The following is a 23,130-nucleotide window of genomic DNA, read 5'->3' as shown; positions in this document are numbered from 1 at the left end:
TTAAATTTATATTTTTTTGGTGTTACAAATTTTTCTATATTGATTTTCAGAAATTTTGTAAAAATGTAAAGTAGATTTTATAAAACTTATTTGTATGTAAAGTATTTTTTTTTAATTTGAAACTAAATATTTTTATTAGCATTTTCAAATTACTATAAAAATTATTTTTGCGACATAATAGACATTGATATTGAAAGTTTTTACCAATATATATTCATATAAAATAAAGATGAAGTCATCATATCTGTTTGGATTAAATTTTGTTTGAGAAAAGAAAAAAGGAAGAAAAATAAGAAAAGAAAACTATTTTTATTTTATTTTTTATATAAATCAAATAAAATTAAAAATAAACAATTGTTTAAATATGATTACAAAATAAAGAAATAAAATATTAATGGTGCATAAATCAAAATTTTAATCATTAATTTGTTATACTTTATTTATTTTCTTATTTTTTTGAATAATCAAATATGACAAAAAAAAATTATCAAAATTTTAAAAGAGACCTAACTATCAATTAAATATCAATCCATTTTTACTAGTAAATGTGTCACTTATGTTGCTCACATTTGCATACGAATAATATTATATAAAATGTTTATTTTTTGTAATTCTTAAGAAAGTATTAATACTTTTTTTAAAAAAATATTGATAATATATTCTCACAATCCAATTTATAACGATTGAAGTATTAATATTCAAAGTTATTATAAAAATTATATTTTACTTGAAATTATAAAAACAAATATTGACATGGGATACTAATAGGGTGAGCATTCGGTAGGTAATTAATCGAGTTAACCGAAAAATTTCAGTTAAAAATCTCATTAACCAAATTGACAGAAATTTCATATTTAACCGAACTCAAAACTGACCAAACCAAATTTCGGTTAAATCGGCTAACCTATTTTAACCAATTTAATATTTTAATATATATATATATAATAGATTATAAATATATATAATATAAATAATCTATATAATATATATAAAATTTTAATATATATAATATATAAAAATAAATAAAATGTTAGTACATATAAAATATATAATATATATAATTATTTATTATTAATTTGTACTATTTGTTTTAAATATAAAACATGATATAATAGGAATGCTTTAATTAAGGTTGGATAAAAGTACTGTATTTCATATTTATAAATCATTGTAGATAAGAAATTTAATAAATAATATTTTTTATTTAAAAAAAAAATATAAGTATATGACTTTTTCCCATGAAAATGTGTTTATTACAATTCCTTGCTATAAAAAATATTATATTTATTACCATTTTTTAAAAAATTAATGATCAATTAATCAGTTTTTTTTATGAATTTCAATTAAATTATTTTGGGAGTACTTCTAAGTCAATAATTCTACTTCATAAAATTAATTTATAGAAGTTATTTATTATTTATCTAAATAATGTTAAATGCTTCAAAATAATTTTTAGACAACATTAGAAAAATTTAACCATTTTATTTTTTAATTAAATAGATTTATACTTATAATATTTAAAATTGAATTTTTAATGGCATATTTTTCTAATTTTTCTTGATTTTTTTTCTAGAAAATACTTTGTATTCTTTTTCTAAAAAAAAATAATAATATTTTTACTTACAAAATAATTCACTTATGGGAATATTTGGCATTATTTTTTTTAAAACAAATAAAGATATTTTTATTGTTATAAATGAAATAAAGAGAGAATTATAGAAAAATTAAAGTAAAAAAATTTGGAGTTATAGAAATTCAACAATCTAATTCTTTAGGAACTAGATATTGCTAATCATCTTTTTTTATATCCATTTTGGTTGTAAAACATGTCCTTATATAGACAAATGTTATATTGACATCCCAAAAATCAATTCCATAATGAATCATTATGTAGGCATACCAAAAGTTATAACTTATTCTCAACATAGTCATCCACATGTATAATATATATGTTTCACAACACGTTCTCTTGGATGACTATACACTATGAATTGTCACGTTAAAACCTTCGCTAAGGAAAACTCCGTGGGACAAAACCTTAATGAAGGAAAAAGTGTACAATATTCATCTTCCCTTAAAAAATATAATCAATTAAGAAATGTCCTTAAGTTGTCGCATTATAATGTTATGTACATGTTTTTTGAAAATTGAAGTTGACAATAATTTTGTAAATAGATTTGCTGAGTTGTCACTTGAACAAATTTTGCAAATGTCAACATCTCCTTTCTTCATAAGTTCATGATTGTAAAAGAACTTTGGTAAAATATGTTTAGTTCTATCACTTTTTATGTACCCACCTTTGATTTGTGCAATACTTGTGCATTGTCCTCATACAATATTGTTGGTTTGTCATTCTCCAATGATAATCCACTTGTCCTTTTAATGTATTGGATTATAATTCTTAACCATACACATTCACGACTTGATTCATGAACTGTCAATATTTATGAATGATTTGAATAAGTAGTAATGATTGTTTGCTTTACAAATCGCCAAGAAATAGCAATATCACTACATGTAAAAATATAGCATTTTTTTTATCAAACTTTATGAGGATCAGAAAGATATCTAGAATCAACATATTCTTTCAACATAGACTTTACTCCCTTTGGGTAAAACAAACCCATATCAGATGTGCCACGAAGATAACGAAGAACATATTTTACTCTATTCCAATGTCTCTAAGTTGGTGTAGAACTAAACCTTGTCAGCAAATTTACCGCAAAAGTTATATTTGGTATAATGCAATTTGGAAGATACAAGAGTGCTTCAATTGTACTAAGATAGGGTACTTTAAGACCAAGGATTTCTTCATCATCTTCTCGAGGACGAAAAAGATCATTTTTCACATCAAGTGAACGAACAACCATCGGGGAGCTTAATTGATAAGATTTATTCATATAAAATTGTTTCAAGATTTTTCTACATAAGATGATTTATGAATAAGAATTCCATTTGTTAAATGTTCAATTTGAAAATCAAGACAAAATTTTGTCTTCCCAAGATTCTTCATTTCAAATTCTTTCATTAAGTAGTCAGCAGTCATTGAGATCTCTTCTAGAGTTCTTGCTATGTTTTTGTCATCAACATAAGCTATGACTATAGCAAATCCAGAATTTATCTTCTTGATAAAAACACAAGGACAGATAAAATTATTTTCATATACGATTTTCAAGAAATATTCACTTAGATGATTGTACCACATTCGTCCAGATTGCTTCAGTCCATACAAGGATCTTTGTAATTTAACAAAATACATTTGTTGTTGTTTTGGATTATATGCTTCGGGCATTTTAAATCCTTCAAGGATTTTCATATATATATATATGTCATTATCTAATGAGTCATACAAGTAAGTTATTGCTATGTCCATAAGGCGAATGTCAAGCCCTTTAGAAACTGTTAAACTAATTAGAAATCTGAAAGTAACTGCATTCCTAACAGGGAAATAGGTCTCATTATAATCTATACCAGACCTTAGTGAGAAACCTTGTGCTATAAGACGCGCCTTGTATCTGACAATTTCATTCATTTCATTTCTTTTACGTACCAAAACTCATTTATACCCAACATGTTTGACATTCTCAGGTGTCTGGACTACTGGTCCAAATATCTTACATTTGGCTAATGAATCTAGCTCAGCCTGTATTGCTTCTTTCCATTTTGGTCAGTCATTTCAATATTGATATTCTTCTACAGTCTGAGGTTCAGGCTCATTATCATTAATAATTTTTGAAGTAATCGCATATGTAAACACATTGTCAACAATAACTTCATTTCTTCTCAGCATATTTCCAAATTTTAATGAGATCTAATAATTTTTCAATACCGAAAACACTTCTGGTGTTACTTCTGTGGAAATATGGGATTGTTGATCTATATTTCTTTTAACCTCTTCTTGAGCGTTCATGACCTCTTTTGAAGTGTCACTTTTATTCATTTCCTTTTTCTTTCGAGGAATAGTATCCTTTGCACCAATTGGTTTACCACGCTTCTGGCGCATTTTAGATTCATTAGATACTATTCTCATTGGGTGTTCTTTAAGAACAATCAATCAAACAGGAATATTTGCGACCGGAATATGTGATTGAGTGACCCTTTTGGTGTCGCAACATTTTGCAAATAAATTATTTTTTGAACTTCAAGTTCACATTGATTTATGCGTGTATCAAGATTAGACAAAGTTGGTGCGTTCCAACGAATTTCTTGTGTTTTTAATCCTTTACCTTTTCCTTCTCCTAATGACAGGAAAAATGATTCATTAGATTGACAATCTAGAAATGTGATAACCCGAATAAAAATGGAATTTGAATAATTAAGAGGAAGAGAAAATAGGAACAAAAACAGAAGGAGACAGTCGACTTTGTCGACGAACGCAAAGCGTTCGTTGAAAACATTGCATTTTGGGGGATAACCATAATTTCAAGGAAATTGTCAGGACTCATCAACAAATACAAGGCCTCGTCGACAAGTGTATAAGAAAATTCGTCGACGAACACAGGGCTTCGTCGACGAGAAAATACCGAGAGAGGTTCTGGGGCAGCTTGAATTTAATTGACGAATACAGGGTCTCGTCGACGAATTTAATAAAGGACTCGTCGACGAGGTGACGTGTCTCGTCGACGAAATCTCCTGCCTATAAATAGAAAAATCCGGATTTTCTCTTCACTATTAAGCAAGTTTCCTTCTCTTTCTCTCTCCTCTTCGGTTCTCTCTCTTTCTTTCATCGATTTTGGGTCAGATCTTCGCCGAATCGACAATCTGAAGTCACCACGACGCTCCTGGGGAAGTCCTTTCCAAATCTGCTGGAGCTGATCGTTGGTGAAAACTAGGTGGAAACCATTCCAAATCCAGGGTAAGGCTTTTTACTCAATATTTGGATTTGTGACAGTTGAGAAAAGTGTTATACGCTTAAAAATACTAAACTTTAATATTGGGAGTTTTCATTTCCAGGGGTGTTAAATTGGGAACGTTAGAAATCATCCTTAAGTTGAGGTAAGGCTTTTTAAGCCGAATTTGACTTAACGGCAGTTATAAGAAGTGTTATACGCGTAAAAATATTGAAGTTTAATACTGGGGGTTTACATTTTCAGAGTGTTGAGTTGGGAACCCTGCGGATATGGGGTAGAATTTTCTTAGGGGCTTTTCAGGAAGCAGGTAAGGGGATAAACTAAGCTAGTTTTGTTTTGAGAAAATGCATGTACATGTATATATAACATTTGGTTTTAGGAAAAATAAATATATTTATATATATAAGATTTATATTTGCAAAATACTGTGAAAATGATCGTATGTTGAATATATGAAAATTCATTTGTGTGGCATGAGTAAAAATGTTGTGAAATACTGTTTTCTAGGAATGTGGATGATATGAATTTTTATGATGAAAAATCGGCGTACGGGCCGAGATTTTATATGATTTGCCAGCGTACGAGTCGAACTTTGTGTGTGATTTGCCGGCGTACGAGCCGTGCTATGTGACTGTGATTTGCCAGCGTACGATAATTTTCATAATATATGTATATATGCGAAATGATATGATTAATGTGAAAATTAATGATATGAGATATCCATGTATCACGATTTTAGTATATGTATATGATATCAGAACTTAATTGGCTTGATCTAGGTTAGCACTTGCACGGTACCATTGCTATGTGTCCATGGTCTTCATGATCATGATATTTGTGTTAACGCCATTGTACGGAGCGGTGTAAGATTGGATGGTCAATGTAGTTATTAAAGAAGTGTGCTGTGATCGCCCCTAGTGTACAGACCAGGTCTGGCAGACCCATTGGACCTATAGACTACTGTTTGACTTGACAGTGGTCAGCCAACCATTGTTAGGTCCCGCTTTCAGGCCACACAACCCCGTCATGTGGGGGTAATACAAGACAACAGTCAGCTAACCTATCAGGAAGGTTTTTATGTTATTATTATTATTATGATATGAGATGAGATATACTTATGAAATGCAGTATGTTCTGCCATGTTTTGAAATACGTATGTTTTCCTAGATTTGATAAATAGTATTGAATATGTTATATATGATTTATGTAGAACGCAGAATACTCATATTGTCACACACTGGTATTAGTTTATTTCCCTTACTGAGAGGTGTCTAACCCTTAAATCTTATAAATTTTTCAGGAGCCCCAGATAGGAGAGCGGGAAAAGCCCCGCTGAACTAGTGTTGTTTATCTGCCCTCTGTGAAGGGTAAGTTTTTGTAGCGATAGTTAGATTTTGTGGGAAATGTCCCTGGATTTATTTTGGGATGTATATATGGAAATACTGTGGACTATAGCAACTCTAGTATATTGTAATATTTGGTATTGAGATGTACATTATTGTATGTTTTCTGCTACTAGGGCTTTTGCTATATGTTCTATTATATCCCTGGTACCCACGGGTCTAGGTAGATTATGACCTGCTGAACTGGAATATGAGAAATGTGCTATTGATATTATCACTATAAAAAAAATGTGGAAAAATGAGCAGGTCGTGACAAGAAATCTTGCTTTAAAAAGATCACCTGTTAGTGGTTCAAGATATGTAATAATAGAAGGAGAATCAAAACCAACGTAAATACCAAGTCGATGTCGTGGTCTCATCTTACTTCGTTGCCCAGGTGCAATAAGAACATATGTTGCGTGACCAAAAATTCTAAGATGAGATATATTAAATTGGTGGTTAAACACAAGCTATGAAGGTGAAAACTTGTGTTATGCAGTTGGTCTAATTCTAATCAAAGACGCAACATGCACTATAGTATGACCCCAAGTAGATGCAGGAAGCTTTGATCACATAAGCATAGGTCTAGTAATAAATTGTAAACACTTAATGAAGGATTCCGCTAAACCATTTTGTGTATGGACATGTGCAATAGAATGTTCAACACTTATTTCTATTGACATGCAATAGTCATAAAATGCTTTTGAAGAAAATTCATCTGCATTATCTAAACGAACAGTCTGAATGGGATGATTAGGAAAACTTGATCTTAACTTTATTATTTGAGCAAGAAATTTAGCCAAAGCAATATTACGAGTTGAAAGTAGACAAACATGTGACCATCGAGTGGAAGCATAAATTAAAACCATGAAATATCGAAATGGTCTGCAAGATGGATGGATTGGGCCACAAATATCTCCTTGTATTCTTTACAGAAAAGATGGAGACTCTAAAGGTAATTGAGATGGAAAAGGTCTAACAAATAGTTTTCCTTGAGTACAAGAAATACAAAAACAATCACCAAGTAAAAGAACTTTCTTATCCTTTAATGGATGTCCATGTGTATTTTCAATGATTCGTCACATCATTGTTGAACCAAGATGGCTAAGACGATCATGCCAAAGTATGAAACTTCTAGACTCGGAGCACTTCCGGTGCATAAAATTTGATTCAACCACCCTTATTTTTGTGAAACATAAGTCAGATTAAAAACTTGAAAATTTTTCCACTATAATATTCTGGTTTGAAACCATAGATGTAATTAAAAAGATATTCCATATCTCCATTTTTGGTTTTAACATGATATCCATTGCGACGTTTATCTTTAAAACTTAGTAGATTTCTTTGGGATCTACTATAATACAACGCATCATTAATATACAATTTTTTCCCATTTGGAAACATAACACGAACTCTTCCAGAGCCCTCTATTACAGTTGCAGAGGCAGATATTATATTAACATTAATTTAAGCTAATGTCAATTGCAAGAAATATTTTTTAACAGGAAGAATTGTGTGAGTCGTGCCACTGTCTACCAAACACAAGTCATCCTCAATTTTACCAAGTTTATTTTGTATGATCTAGTAAATGAAAAATAAAATTTTAGAATTAAGAAAGATAACAAAATATTACTAAGCATGTTATATGTAAAACTTTTTAAAAATTATATAAATTAATTTTTTCAAAATAACATAAAAATAAAGATAATTTAATAGTAAACATTTCCATCCCCAATCAAATGATCAATTTTGCCACTAGGATCCTTAAAAAAATCAGAAACATCAAAATCAACATCTAAAGAAAACTCATACTTAGCATCAATCGATTCAAACAAATTCACTTCAGTATTTTTCCTTTTTCCTTTTAACGATGCCTTTTAAATATCAACTAGGTGTTTAGGAGTGCAACATATTTGAGACCAATGACCTTTTATTCCACACCTATAGCAAATATTGTTATTATTTTGCACTTTGTTATTTTGTTCAGAACTTTCTTTATCCTTTGTTCATTTCCTTTGAATCTTTTCAGCACCTTTGCTTTCAAACTTTGAAGGATGATCATCACGGGTCTAACAATTTTTCCTACCACGACCTCGTCCACGATCTTGACAAAAAGCCATATTCACTTCAGGGAATGGTGTTGAGCCAGTTGGACGAGATTGATGATTTTTCAACAAAAGCTCATTATTTTGTGCAGCCACCAGTAAACAAGAAATTAGTTCAGAATATTTTGTAAATTTACACTCTCGATATTACTGTTATAAGAGCACATTCGAGGCATGAAAAGTCGAATATATTTTTTTTCTAACATATTATAATCAGTATTTTTTCTCTACATAAATTCAATTGAGAGTTAATTTTAAATAAGACTAAATTATATTCACTTACAGTTTTAAAATCTTACATTCACAAGTGTATCCAATAGTATTGAACTTTTGGAAGAATTACCATTTTTTATATTCATATCTCTCTTTTAAATTGTTCCAAAGGACTAATAGGTCATTAATAGTAAGGTACTCAATTTTCAATTCTTTGTGTAAATTGTGTCGAAGGAAAACCATTGTCTTTGCACGATCCTGCAAGGATGCTTAATTTCTTTATTCAATTACACTACTAAGATTCATAACATTAAGGTGAATCTCAGCATCAAGTACCATAGTAGATAATTTCTTCCAAAATATTAAGGGCAACAAATTCAAGTTTTGTGAGATTTGACATCATATAGTCACTTTAAAAAATAAATAAAAATTTAAAGTTAGGTAAATATTAAAATAAAAATGTTATTCTCACATATATTTCAACATAAAAATATTTAAAGACATGTATTTAATATAAGAGATATAGTTAACACATAAATATAGTTTGACAAAAAAAAAACTAAAATTATATAGATAATAAATGTTAAAAAAAAAAAGATTCCTACCTTAAACTAATACTAATGAAACTTAAAAGATTTTGTTATATCATTAGAGACTTGATCGTACCGATAACTTGTTGTAAATGAAATAGAGAGAGAATTATAAAAGAATTTGAACTATAGAAATTCAGTAGTTTAATTTTTCAGAAATTATGTATTGTTAATCATCTTTTTTTATATTTATTTTTATTGTAAAACATGTGTTTATATAGATAAAGATTATAGTAACATTTCAAATTTCAATTTCGTAATGAATCATTAGGTAAGAATAACAAAAGATATAACTAATTCTCAACATTTTGATTCACATGTATAATATACACCTTTTACAAATTTGAAAAAGAGAGAGAGAGGGAGAGAGAAAGCTCAAAGCCGACTGGTCATTAGGATCGGAACTGTCTAGGGAAGCCGGCGAAACGACCGGTACAACCGCTTCTCTAATTTCACCACACAGCACACAACCAACTCCACTCTCTCTCTCTCCTCAGACTTCGCTTTCGCTTCGCTCACGCTGTCACAGAGACAACAGGCTATTGCTTCAGAGTTCAGACCACCAAACACCTCTCTCTCTCTCTCTCTGCAGTTTCTCACTCTAGACGTCTCTCTCTAGTTTCTCGCTCTAGAACTTGTGGGTGTGCCTCACCAGGCTGATCAATCTGACGTTACTCTACAGAAACGGCAGATACACGCTATTCAATTCAATTCAATTCAATTAGGCCTCTCCCCCACCTCCATCTCTTTTATTAAATTCACCCCCTCACACCATCTTCTATCCTCTGTTTCTCTCTCTTTCTCTCTCTTTCCTTGTGTTCCCCGCCTCCATGGTAAGGCTGTAGTCTCCTTCCTCCTCTTCTCTTCTGCCGGTTCCTCCTTCAATACGCCGTCGTTTCACCGGGTTGGTCCCAGAAGGGAACTGAGTCAGAATCTGGGATTGCCCCGAGTCTCTGCCGAGCCAGATACGCAGTCTGTGAGTGTCTCTGTGCGTTGGTGGGAAGATGGGTTTGTTGTTCTTGTGTTGATTCTCATTTGGTTCGGACTTAAGAGAGGATTATAACTCTCTCTCTCTCTCTGTTGGGCAATTGGGTGTTTGTTTTTTTTTTTTTATTTACTTTTTTCAGTTTTTCAGGGTGTGGGGTTTTGGTATCGACGGCTCCTTCTGGATGATTAGAGGGTGGGTTTTGATTTGGGTGAGGAAGAATCATGACTTCTGATCTTTTGGAAATCCAACCACGAGAACTCAAGTTCACTTGTAAGTCCGTACAAGTAGATTTGTATTATCTCAATCATCTGTTGGTCTTGATCATTTGGTACGCTGCGATGGTGCTCTGTTCAGTTTATATATATATAACTGGAATCAGTCTTTGAAAAAAAAAATGAACTGATTAATTTAAAATCCCGTGTCAAATCGCTTCATACTTTTGATTAATCCCGCCATTTTCGTCTCTACAAAAGAGGGGGGAAATCATGTGAAAGCTTCATGCTCAGGAATCACTTTTAAGAAGTACAAAAAGATTCATGAATTTTATGGGTAATTTTATATTTAAACCAATTCCAAATTTCCAATGGCCTCTCAGATCATAGAAACTTACGATAGTTACTCCAGTATTTTTATATTATTTCATCTATTTGTTGCGTATTGATTATAGATGTTATGGCTAATGGATTGTCTGGGTATTTATTTATTGAAATGTTTGCTGCAGTTGAATTGAGGAAGCAAAGCTCGTGCTCTATTGGGCTGGTCAATAAATCTCAATACTATGTTGCTTTCAAGGTTTGGATCACATTGCCCTCATGTTCTGTAGTGTTGTTAGTCACGAAAACATTCTTTTACTGTGACCCAAAAAGTAAATCCTTTGCTATGATTGAATGCCGGATGAGCCAATGCATAATCTGAGTGTGATATTTGCAGGTTAAAACTACTTCCCCAAAGAAATATTGTGTGCGACCAAATGTTGGCATTGTTAAGCCAAAATCAACCCGTGATTTCACAGGTATGCCTTTTTCATATCTGACCCAGTACATTCTGTATGTGTATCTGTAAATTTTTGACAATCAACATATATGAGAGATGTGCCAAAAGATTAGGAAAGCTCAATTTAGAATCTCTTCATGTTTATTCTCCTGTAAATTTTAGTTTTAAATTTTAGCATATAGTTGATGAATTGAATTGGGCAATCAATAGAGGTTGTTTTGGATTTTGGACAGGAACTAGTGACAATTGTTAAGTAGTGAAGATCTAATTTGGAACTAGTGTGCATTGCTCACAAAAAAAAATAAAAAATAAAAAGAAGAAGAAGAAGAAGAGGGGAGGTTTAGGGTTAGGGCAATCATAAAAATGATCAGTTTCATGTGGAATTGTTATATCTTAAAATTCGTAACTAAAAATGACATGAATATTTAAACAAAAATAAATCTCCAATCACCTTCGTTCTTCCTTCATCGGTTAATTTTTGTGGAAATATGGAATATGATATGATCCATGTAACTGAATGCAAAATGGTGATCTGCCTTGAGAGTGAAGGATCTGGTTCATTTGTGTGGAGACTGATGAAGAGTGATTGATTAATGGACTCCTCTGTGCATATGGAAACAAGTATCATGCTAGTTAGTTCCTGGCTATCAATTATCAAGCATGTTATCCCATATTTAAATTGGTTTATTCTGCAGCTTCTTACTGCCACTGTACTGAACTACGCATTAGATTTTTACCTCATAGGCTCTTACAGCTGCTTAGTCTAATCTTTCAAAGTTACAGGATACTCTTTCTGGTTTAAGAACCTCCTCCCTTCTTCCACTGCTCTTCCGGAGTATTAATGAGGTGTAACCTAGGCAACAAAAAAGGGGTTCCATGCATCAACTAGAGGACTAGTCATTTCAACAAAACCCAAAGCATCATCCCATTCTCGTGATTTTCTGTTGTTTAGGAGATCCTGATACTCCCCATTTCCTTCAAAAAAAAAATAATTTATATTTCCAGTGGCTGGAAAAAAAAAAATAACGGGTATAGAAGTCAGTGGAGAATATGGCAAGCATTCAAATATTAGAAATGGACTTCAGAATCTATACCAATTTTTTTATTTTGTTTTTTGTCTTGATATTGCACTAAAAAGTTTATATAGGTTTTCTTTGATAACTCAGCCATAGCCTGCTTGGGACAATTTTTCAATCCTATAGTTAAGTTAAATGGATTATGGGACCGCTGTGCTAACAGAAGCTTAAAAATGTGGGGAAAAGTGTCGCTTAACCTGTTATTCTAGAAATTGGCAACCCGCAAAGGGATTTGTCACAATAATTCTGTCTTTGAACTCGGTCAAGCTTACTAATGTAGATGAGATGGTGGCTGGTCTGTAAATCGAGAAAATCTTAGGGGAGGTCTATTATAGTGTGTATGAGTCCTCCACTCTTACTTGCCTAGTCTGCTCTTATTGCACAAGAAGAACAGAGCTGCTTACTTTGTATATTTGAAAACAGAGTTAGAGATGTGCTTTCACAATGAAGTTGCCAATTTGAAAAGATGCTAATTTCACTTGAAGGAGTTTAAGAAACTGGCAGGGAGAGAAGCTAATCAAATTGCTCAATTTCTACATCCATTCTATTGAGAGATGCCTTGTGCACTAGAGATATGTTAATGGTGGCTATGAAGCCAATGCTTTTCTCTATAGAAAAAAAAAAATACTGTTGTTACATTAATTGTTCTTTTTTCTTTTCTTGGGCTATCAATATCATCTGTTTTTTTTCTTTCAATGTTAATGTAGTTACAATGCAAGCCCAACGAATAGCCCCACCTGATCTGATTTGCAAAGACAAGTTCTTAATTCAGAGCACAGTGGTTCCTGCTGAGACAACAGATGAGGACATTACAGCTAGCATGGTAATTTTTTGCACAGTTTGTAGTTGGCAATGATTCATTATCATCGAGTCTCATTGTTTTTTATGGCAGTTTTCCAAAGATGATGGCAGATATATTGAAGAGAGCAAGCTGAGAGTGATCCTCATCAGCCCACCTCATTCACCGGTACTTTCACCAATTAATGGAACATTGAAGCAGGTACCGTCTTATGAAGCATCAGTAGAAAATAATCAAGTATTGAGGAAGGTTGAACTCACCCCTGATCACATAGTAAGACAAATTCTTCTTTCAGTTGATAATGATAGTTTCTCTTTGTTCTGGAATCTGGATGTTTCCTATATTTTAAACGTATAATTACTTTTATTATAATTGGTTCCTGCTTTGTTTAAAGGCTTGGGTAATCATTCAGGAAGGTGATTGTAGAACCATGCACACCTTGGAGCAAACACCTTGCTTCTTTTCTCATTTTATTTGACTATGTATTTTGAGCTAAATAGAGAATAGATGTGAGTGTGGCATTCGGATTATTCATGGCATCAGCTGTTTCCAGACACTGAATTAATTCCATCGCTCCGTTTTGTTATTTTTCTTCTCAGGTTATTAAGAATGTGGGGGAATCCAAATTGGTTAATGATGAGTTAAAGCCAGCAAGGGATGCAGAGGTTGTGAAATTAGCTGAAGATATTGAGATGATGAGGTCAAAACTTTATGAATATGAATATAAGTTACGAGAGGTGAGTATTTCTTAGGATTTCTGGTTTTGAACTTAGTTTTACTGTAACCATGTTGCTTCTCTTTCTAAGTAGCTAGTCACAGACTCAGTGGGGGGAAGCGGACATGATTAGTTCTCTCCTGCATCTGCATCAAGATTTTTGAATATTGAAATGCAATGCTTTACTCTTCTCACTGTTTGGAGGGCATACATCTATGGCTAGTTATCTGCAATTATGGCTATTTTTTCCTTCTCTTTGTTGGATTTGAGTTTCATCGACTTTAAGGAGCATGAGCATAACACAGTGCACTTATCAGCGACATATCAGTCATTTCCACCATTCCCCTTGTCAAATTACAATCACTTACTAAATTTAAATTTGAAATTTTTTTAATTGATGAGCAAGAGTGACTGATCTAAATAGTTTTCATGAATGGAATAATTAAAATTTTTTTGCATGATTTCTTTGCAACCCTTGATGTGACAACCACAAGAGCAGTCCATTGTGGCAAGGTAGCAATTTTTAAAAATAAAATTTTGGATATCCTGAGGAATAAATCTTCGTTCCCTTGTTTACATAGCATTTCAAAAGAGTCAAGCCATCCTGCTTTTCAGAAGATCGGCAATGAGTAGTATTTCAAAAGAGTTCATTTTTTTCCCCTTGAAATTGCAATGAATTATCTTGTTTGAACGTGGGCAGCATATTTTAAGCTTTCATAATGTTTTATGTTAGAAGTTTTATATGCGTTGTTGACCCATAATCTAACATCTTAGGCTTTTAAGTGCTAATCGAACATATTAATTGTTCAAATTCAGTTCAGGTAAATTTTCCGGGAATGATTCAATTTCCTTGAAAAAACACACTCTTGAACCTCCTGCCAATGTTGATATGTTTCATAAATTCCAAAAAACTATGGTTTGTGGTTGTGCCTCCTCAACAACAACCATAATTTATTCAATTTTTTTTTTTTTTTTTTTGGGGGGGGGGGGGGCCTTCTTTACAGGCTGAAGCTACCGAATCAAAGCTAGCAAAAGAGAAGAAATTAAACATTCAAGAGAGGGAAACTTTGCAAAAAGAACTGGTAACTTCTTCAACTGCTTTCTTTTCTTCCAACTATTCATTATACATTATATCCCGAGTCTTTGACATTTGCCTGTTTTCCTTTGCAGGCTGTGCTGAAAAGAAACAGAGGAGAAAGGAAAGTGCAGGTGGGATTTCCTTTGCTATTTGTTTGTACGGTGGCTCTCATCAGTGTTCTGCTCGGCTACCTTTTACGTGGTTGAAAAGGAGGAATACTTGCTATGTGGGTGGTACTACTACTACTTAGGTGTACAGAAATGTAAAAATCCATCAAGTGGGTAATGTAGAGCAGTGACATTTTGAATACAAGTTATCTTTGGGATCGGTTTTCAGTGAGCTTAAGCCATTTTGCCTTTTGTAAGGGACATACTTTTTTGATGTGTTGGGAAACAAAGGAGCTGTGATTTTGTTTTCTTGGAATGATAAAAAAAATATCATTTATTTGAACATCCGAGAGGTAGACATTAATGGAAATGAAGGAGAGTAGAAGTCAAAAGGGTAATGAATTCAAAGTGGAACTACAATCTTCGAGTTAATGAGACCAAGAATAAAGATTGCTAAAGCGAGGGATATGATGCACTTCGCTCTTATAACATCTGGTGCATGTCATTTCTTTCTTTCCAGACTCCCAACTGTTGGGATATAAATCTTGCCAATATCAAATAACACATACACACTGACACACACAAATAACACAAGATTTACGTGGTTTGGCTAATTTAGCCTATGTCCACGGGAGAGGAGTAACTTCGCTATATATATATATGAGTATACAGTGAAAGAGGAGGAGAATTATAACACACTCAGCTCACTCACCTTAATACACACTCACAATGCACTCACAATTATTGTATCTTTACCTTCTCTTTCTGTATCTACACAATGGAGGGAAAGCACTCCTTTTTGTAGGAGGAGACCATCGCAGCCCAATTCCCTCCAAATATTAATTTTCCTTCTTTTTCAAAGAAGTGGGTGGAGATTGCTGCACCAAACAACAACCAAATTCTGACCACCGAAAAATTGTAGTCAATTTTGGCATTGGCTTCCTCTTCCATGTGAGGCATGCCCAACTGCAGCTAACCATCATGTTCTTGCGTCCTTTAATTAAATGAGGCGAGCCCAACAAATCTCCCCTGCCTGACTCATGCGGAGAGTTCCATCAAACCTGTTGCGGTTTTACAAGTTTCAAGCTTTGACTTGAACGTTGTCTTAGTCATCATGTCTGATGCATTGTTATCACTATGGATCTTCTCTATATTTAGTTGCTTTGATTCCAACGCCTCACGAATCCAATAATATTGAACATCAATATGCTTCAACTTTGAATGAAAACTTGGATTCTTGATGAGATGAATAACGCTTTGACGATCACAGTAGAGAACATACCTCTCTTGCTTGAGGCCAAGTTCCTCTAGAAACTTTTTCATACATAGAAGCTCTCTGCTTGCTTCAGTGATAGCAATGTACTCCGCCTCAATAGTGGACAATGCAACACATTTTTGTAACTTTGATTGCCATGACACTGCTCCCCCTGAAAATGTCATCAGGTATTTCAAAGTAGATTTTCTGGAATCAACGTCACCAACCATATATGCATCTATGTAACCTTCCAACATAAGTTTGTCAAGACCAAAACATAAACATAAATGAGAAGTACCTCTTAGATACCTGAGAGTCCATTTGACAATTTTCTAATGTTCTTTGCCAGGATTAGAAAGGAATCGATTGACTACTCCAACTGCATGAGCGATATCAGCCCTTATGTATACCATGATGTACATCAAGCTACCCACAGCTGAAGAGTAAGACACTTTTTTTCATTTCTTCTTTGTCATTTTCACTTATAGGATATTACTTGAAAGTAAGCTTGAAGTGTCTTGCAAGTGGCAACTGACTAGTTTTACTTTGCTCATGTTAAATCTTTCTAGCACCTTCTCAATATACTTTTCTTGAGACAACCACAACTTTTTATTTTTCCTATCTCGAAAGATCTTCATTCCGAGAATCTGTTTTGTTGGACCCAAATCCTTAGTTCTTTATTCAACTTTCCTATCTTCTTAGTATCATGACCAACAATAAGTATATCATCCACATAAAGCATGAGAATAATGAAATCATTAGTAAAAAATCTCTTAATAAAAACACAATGGTCAGTTGTTAACCTATTATACCCGTGTTCCATCATGAAGGAATCAAACTTCTTGTACCACTATCTCAGTTCCTGCTTGAGACCATACAAACTTTTTCTCAGTTTGGACACCAACTATTCTTTTCTTTTGACCTCAAATCCTTCAGGTTGTTTCACGTAGATTTCTTCTTTCAAGTCACCATGGAGAAATGCAGTTTTTACATTAAGTTGCTCAATCTCCAAGTTTAGGCTGGTAACCAATCCAAGAACAACTCGAATAGATGACATCTTCACCATGGGCGAGAAAATCTCTTCAAAGTCAGTATATTTTCTCTGACCAAAGTCTTTCACAACTAGTTGCGCCTTGTACCTTAGCTATGAGTTTCCTTCTTCATTTTTCAATTTAAACACTCATCTGTTGTTGAGTGCTTTCATTCCCTTTGGTAGTTCTACCAAATCATAAGTGTGGTTCTCATGCAAGGATTTCATCTCTTCTTACATGACCTCCAACCACTCAGTCTTGTGCTCATGTGACATGACATCCTCATAACATTCTGGTTCCCCCCCCCCCTCGGTTAGTTAGCAACACATATTCATTTGGTGAGTATCTGCTAGAAAGTTGACATTCTTGGTGGATCTTCTTTTTTGGGGTTCTACTGCTAGAGCTTCTTAATCACCTTCAGCTATTGATTCATCATCTTCCTTGTTATCACCATGCTCTTCTTGTGGTTGTGGTAGTGAATCTGGAATCAGCTTGATTGGATTTCTGAGGACATGCTTTGGGTTATCGACCTTCTCATAATCGTCAATAGTTTGGTCTTCAAAGAACACCACATCTCTGCTTTGGATGACTTTCCTATTCTTTGGATCCCATAATCTGTAGTCGGACTCATCAATACCATAACCGACTAAGACGCACTCTTTTGTATTTGCATCAAGTTTGGTCCTTTCATCTCGAGGAATATGGACAAAAGCTTTACAACCCAACACCTTTAAGTGTTTATAAGATACATCTCTCCCAGTCAAAATCCTTTCAAGAATTTCACCTCCTAAGGAATTGAGGGAGAAATGTTGATGTGGTTAACTGTTGTCATTAACGCCTCACCCTAGAAGGATTTTGGAAATCTTGAATGAGAGAGCATACAAATAATCTTGTTGCAAATAGTTTTATTTATCCTTTCTGCAATGTCGTTATGTTGAGGAGTCTTGGGAACTGACTTCTCAATCTTGATACCTTGGATTCTGCAATACTCTTCAAATTGCCCAATGTATTCACCACCATTGTCTAGATGAACATATTTGAGCTTTCTTCCACTTTGTCTTTCAACATTGGCCTAAAACTTCTTGAACATATCTAACATTTGGTCTTTACTTTTCAGAGGATAAGCCCACACTTTTCTAGAATGATCATCAATGAATGTAAAAAAATACAATGATCCACCAATACTTTTATCATTCATAAAACACACATCAATATGAACCAGATCTAGAATATGTTTTCTCCTAAATAGGGTTTTTTTTTTTAAATGCAATTCTATGTTGTTTACTAGCTAAACAATGAGTACAATCCTTTAAATAATTACCTAAGAAATTTGGAAGGACCTTTTTCCTTGCAAGAATCTGGAGTCCCTTCTCGCTTATGTGGCTAAGTTTGTTATGCCATAACTCAGTGGTGACTTCATGTTCTGTAGCATTCACATCTCCTGCACAGAGTTGCTTAGCTTGAGTGTAGTATAAGCTAGCATCCTTCTTTCCTTTGGCCACCACCAAATTCCCTTTCTTGATGTTGACTTTTTGAGTCCGTCTCCTATTTTGATTATGAAAAACTACAGTATCTCGTATGTGTGCTTAGTATATGAACAAGTCTACCTTTCTAAAGCACATATGACAGATGAGAAATGAAAGTCGAGAAGCACTCAAACGAGCACATCTTTTGGCGCAATCCATGGAATTCCCGAGGGGCAGAGCATGAAGCCTTTGTTTGTTTTAAGTTGTATTTTTATATTTATCATTTGGGTCTATAATTATAATGAAAGGTTTGTAGTAATTAATGCATATCATGCATGTAGGGATTATAAACTCAAGACCATAGATTGACCTTAGGGATCGGGCGATCGACGCCGGATTCTTGGGACTAATTAAAATGCTTAAAGACCTTAGACTGACTATATGTCCAAATATATTGCATGAAAAAGCCCCCACATATCTTAAATATAATTATCATGAGAATATGGGTGATTTTAAAAGAAAAATAGGACCTAAATTGAAAATTTTATATTGTCAGTTGACCAAACCAAAATACACTAAGGCCCTCGGTCGATCGAGCATCTCTAGGGTCAAAAAGTTAACCAGTTGGTCGACCATTTCTAAAATGAATTGCAACACCATGGTCAACCGAACTGGCACGTGGGGAAATCCCAACGCCTTAATCAACCAAACTTGAAGAAGAAAAATGGCCTGATCGACCGAACATTCCAATTTGGTCAATCGAACTTAGCCCAGTCGACCAAACCTTGGAGGTTCAAAAATCGCCTCATGTTTGGTCGACCAACACCTCAGTTCAAAAACACCTTGGTCGACTGAACTAAGCAATCCGGTTGATCGAACCTTAAATTTGGTCGACCAAACTTCTCGGGTTGCTCAAATTTTACCGTGGTTAAAACGTGGTTATTTTTTATTAATTATACTTAATATTTTCTAAAATTCCATCTATGTCCCTTAACGATTATTTTTTTAGTGTATCTATATATGTGGGTTCATTTGCAAAGATTAAAAAAAGATTAGGGTTTTTGATTAAAAATTTTTCTCTGAAATTTTTAGAGCTTTACTTCCACATATAAAATCATATACTCTACCCTTTTTCATTTTCTTTACTAAAACCAATTTGATAAGAGTATTGTGAGATATCTCATAGTGTTTACACAAGCTTATGCTCTCATTGCATTTATTGTTTGCTTGATTTTTAGATTGAAAGTTAAGCATAGTTTTCCCCCCATATTTAATTTAATAAATATTTTGTGGGGGAAAACTTAAAGCTTGTGGATCTTGGCATTCAAATTGCAAGACACCTTAGCTTGTGTTTTTGTTTGAGCAAAAATTGTTTTCACAAGATTACTTTTGAATATCTCTTTGTGCTTGAATATTGAGAAAATATTTTTGAGATATTTTGATTACACTTGGTGAAAATCTTTGAAACCCTAAATTGTTATTGAGGTATACATCTATACGTAGTGTCAAAGATTAGTTTATTGATACACTTATTGCACTTGATATTATATAGACATTACTTTGAGTGTTGACTGCACACATATAGCACTAAGCTTATAATTCTTACATTATTAAGGTGCATTGATTATACTGTATTGAATCGGTACATAGTCTGCTTAGTTAAGAAGCATTTGAATTGTACACAAAAATCATATTGATTATTGTATTCCAGGCATGGCCTAAGGGGGTATTGATCTAGCCTGTGAGGATCAGTTGTTAGGGCCTTCTCCGCCCCGCAAGGAGAGTTTGTAAAGGTTGAGATCAACCCTAGTAATTTGACCTGATTGTAGCCGGTGCCGCTCCACCAGTTAAATGAGTAATAGTGGTAATCCTTAGGCTTACGAGCTAAGGCAGGGACGTAGACAGTATTGGTTGAAACCCGATAACATTTCTGGTGCCTACTTTTAATTTCTGCATTTTACATTTCAGCACTTGAATGTTTGTGTAATATTATTGTGAATAATTGGGTTTATGATTATATAGAAAGACCTTAGGAGAAATTTTAAAATACCCAATCCCCCCCCCTCTTGGGAATACACCAATTCCAACAATTGGTATTAGAGCCTCGTGGCATTAACTTAAACGTTTTGCTAAAGATTGAGATGGCTTACATTGGTGTATCCTCATTCAGAGAGGGACAGTCGCCTTTTAAGCCTCTTGTATTTTTGTGATGTCAATTACACCACCTGAAAAATTAGAATGAGCGTATTTATAAAATCAATGAATTGGATGGCCTGGCGGGTGATTGTTAATGGAATTCATACGCCCTTGGATGAAAATGATATTAGGTTAATGCATGCGAATTCATATGTCATGGACATGTTATATCTTGCATTAGATTCAATTTTTTTTTTGAAATTGTGGCATGTCATAGTGCACAGGAAATCTCGGATGAACTCGAAAAGAAATATGAAGAATCCCAGGAAAAGGAGACATCACTCCAAAGGTGTCATGTTTAGATGATTAGGGAGTGGTAAATGATAGGGTAATCGCCTTAACATAAAAAGAGGTATATGATTCTTACTCTAGCTCAATTGATGTTTCTTTTGCCAAATCATGTGATATGTCAAATGCTAAATCATCTATTAAATATCATGATAATTCTGTTTATGATGCATGTGATGATTCTTATGCTGAATGTTGTAATATATTATGGGATGAATCATCTGTTGCATTTTGTGATCAATTTGTTGATGATGCATGCAATGATTTATGTGAAAATGATTGTGTTAAATTTTGTGATGAATAATATGTTAAATCCAATAATGAAAACATGCATGTGTATGGAGAACTAGAAAATGCTTTATTGAAAATACATAAGTTTCTAGTTAGGATGTCTAAAGGGAAAACAATATTGGAGAATAAGTGTAAAAAATGGACAATACAATTGGAAAACCTAAGAGAATATCATTTCATCTTTGAAAAGAAAAAGTTTGTGAAAGTTTTGAAAATCATTTGCTTACAAAGAAAAACTAAAGACTATTCTAAAATGATTTTCAAACCCTCTTGTGAAAAGAATAACAACGATAATCCCTTGAAAGTTAAAAGGAAAAACATTTTCAAAAGGGGCTCATTTTTTAAATCCCATTGACATCTGCATGCCTCATCTAGAGTAAATAAGCAAAATTTTTCACATGCACATAAAGTATGATTATACGATGAAAGAAAAGGGCACATCATATACACTTATCCATCTAGAAGTGCCACAGGTGTAGACAAAGAAATGATGTGGAAAATTCAAAAGGCAAATCTCTTAGAATCTAAGGAAAAATGGATTCAAATTAAAATTACCTAATCATTTAAAATTCTTCCTTAGATCATTGGGATTAGGTGTAGAGATTGTGATGACCAAAAGGCTAGAAAGTGGTTTAAGCTTGACATATCAAATCTTAGTATATGCATTCACTATATAATATCGGTTTACTAAGAACCATTAGAGAATTACGCCAATGTGGAAATACATGCAATATATCCAATATGAACTTAATGCATATATATATCATAATGATTGGTGAAAATGAGAAAACATTGGCTATAACTTACTAAAACAAAATCTACTTCCAAATGGGCAAGGCAAATATGCCTGGTAAATAATTCTTAATACTTAACTCACGCTTAAATGTGAATATCTTAAGTTAAACATATTATGTCCATTGCACATGTTTGGGATTTAGGGAATTCATTTTATATCATTTAATCCTAAGCTTATTCTTGAGCATAAAAGCCTAATCAAAGTTTTTTCATCACTCTAGTCTTAAGCACTGATAATTATCAAGCTCCCATTCCATTAAGTGCTTATTTAAAAAGCATCCTTCCATAATCAAAATTAGAGACAACCACTAAGGTATTCTAGTTTCACTGATTAATCAAAATATTCCCTTTTGTGTTTAAAATATAAAAATTTTCTAATTTTGGTTCACTGTATCCTCCATAGGAACTCCTTGCCAAACCACAATCACATCTGGTAAAGTTCCATCCATCCATCGACTCATGTCCTGAATCCAAAGGGTACTTGCCATCCTATAAAGAGCATTGTTCACAAAATTCAAATACTCATAAATGCTCTTTAGTGAGATGGTTTGGACACATTCAATTTCACGAAAATATCTTGAATCATGTCCACTCAAAATGAATACTCTTCAAACTTAACATAAATTTTAATCCTTATGAGTATTTGATTAAATTCCTTTCGTAAGCTCTTAAACTTTAAGTCAAACCCATTAGAGCTTTATATCCTTTGACTGTATTGAATGTCTAAATTGGTTGCCTAGGTCCTAATATTGATGAATGCGTATATCTCAAAGTGACCTATGCACATGTAATTATTATTCAAAGTCATTCGAACTTGGGCCGCTCACGTACTAAAAATCATAAGAAAAGAGGCAAATATTGGCTTAATTCACTTAAAGAAATATTTATTGTGACTTTTTGGTCCTCTAAGCC

The 23,130-nt window shown here is 33.3% G+C and overlaps 1 protein-coding gene across 5 annotated transcripts; it reads left to right on the top strand.

The window, feature by feature from the left end:
• Positions 1-9,490: 9,490 nt before the first annotated feature.
• LOC131154596 (vesicle-associated protein 2-2-like) lies at positions 9,491-15,239 on the top strand. 5 transcript variants are annotated; one of them, XM_058107507.1, is made up of 9 exons: positions 9,491-10,116; positions 10,276-10,398; positions 10,850-10,920; positions 11,059-11,140; positions 12,905-13,020; positions 13,090-13,269; positions 13,596-13,733; positions 14,716-14,793; positions 14,882-15,239. In XM_058107507.1, exons 2-9 carry the CDS (start codon positions 10,350-10,352, stop codon positions 14,993-14,995), a joined length of 828 nt encoding a protein of 275 aa, XP_057963490.1. In that variant the 5' UTR covers positions 9,491-10,116; positions 10,276-10,349; the 3' UTR covers positions 14,996-15,239. The 5 variants fall into 5 exon arrangements, with proteins under 5 accessions (XP_057963490.1, XP_057963491.1, XP_057963492.1 ...); XM_058107508.1 differs by having other exon boundaries at positions 9,513-10,116; positions 10,268-10,398; XM_058107509.1 differs by having other exon boundaries at positions 9,513-10,128.
• The last annotated feature ends 7,891 nt before the right edge of the window (positions 15,240-23,130 follow it).

Source organism: Malania oleifera, chromosome 4, assembly GCF_029873635.1.
Source record: "Malania oleifera isolate guangnan ecotype guangnan chromosome 4, ASM2987363v1, whole genome shotgun sequence".
In the NCBI taxonomy this organism is placed as follows: Eukaryota; Viridiplantae; Streptophyta; class Magnoliopsida; order Santalales; family Ximeniaceae; genus Malania; species Malania oleifera.
Note: the sequence above shows the minus strand (reverse complement) of the source record. Positions and strands in the feature narration are given on the sequence as shown.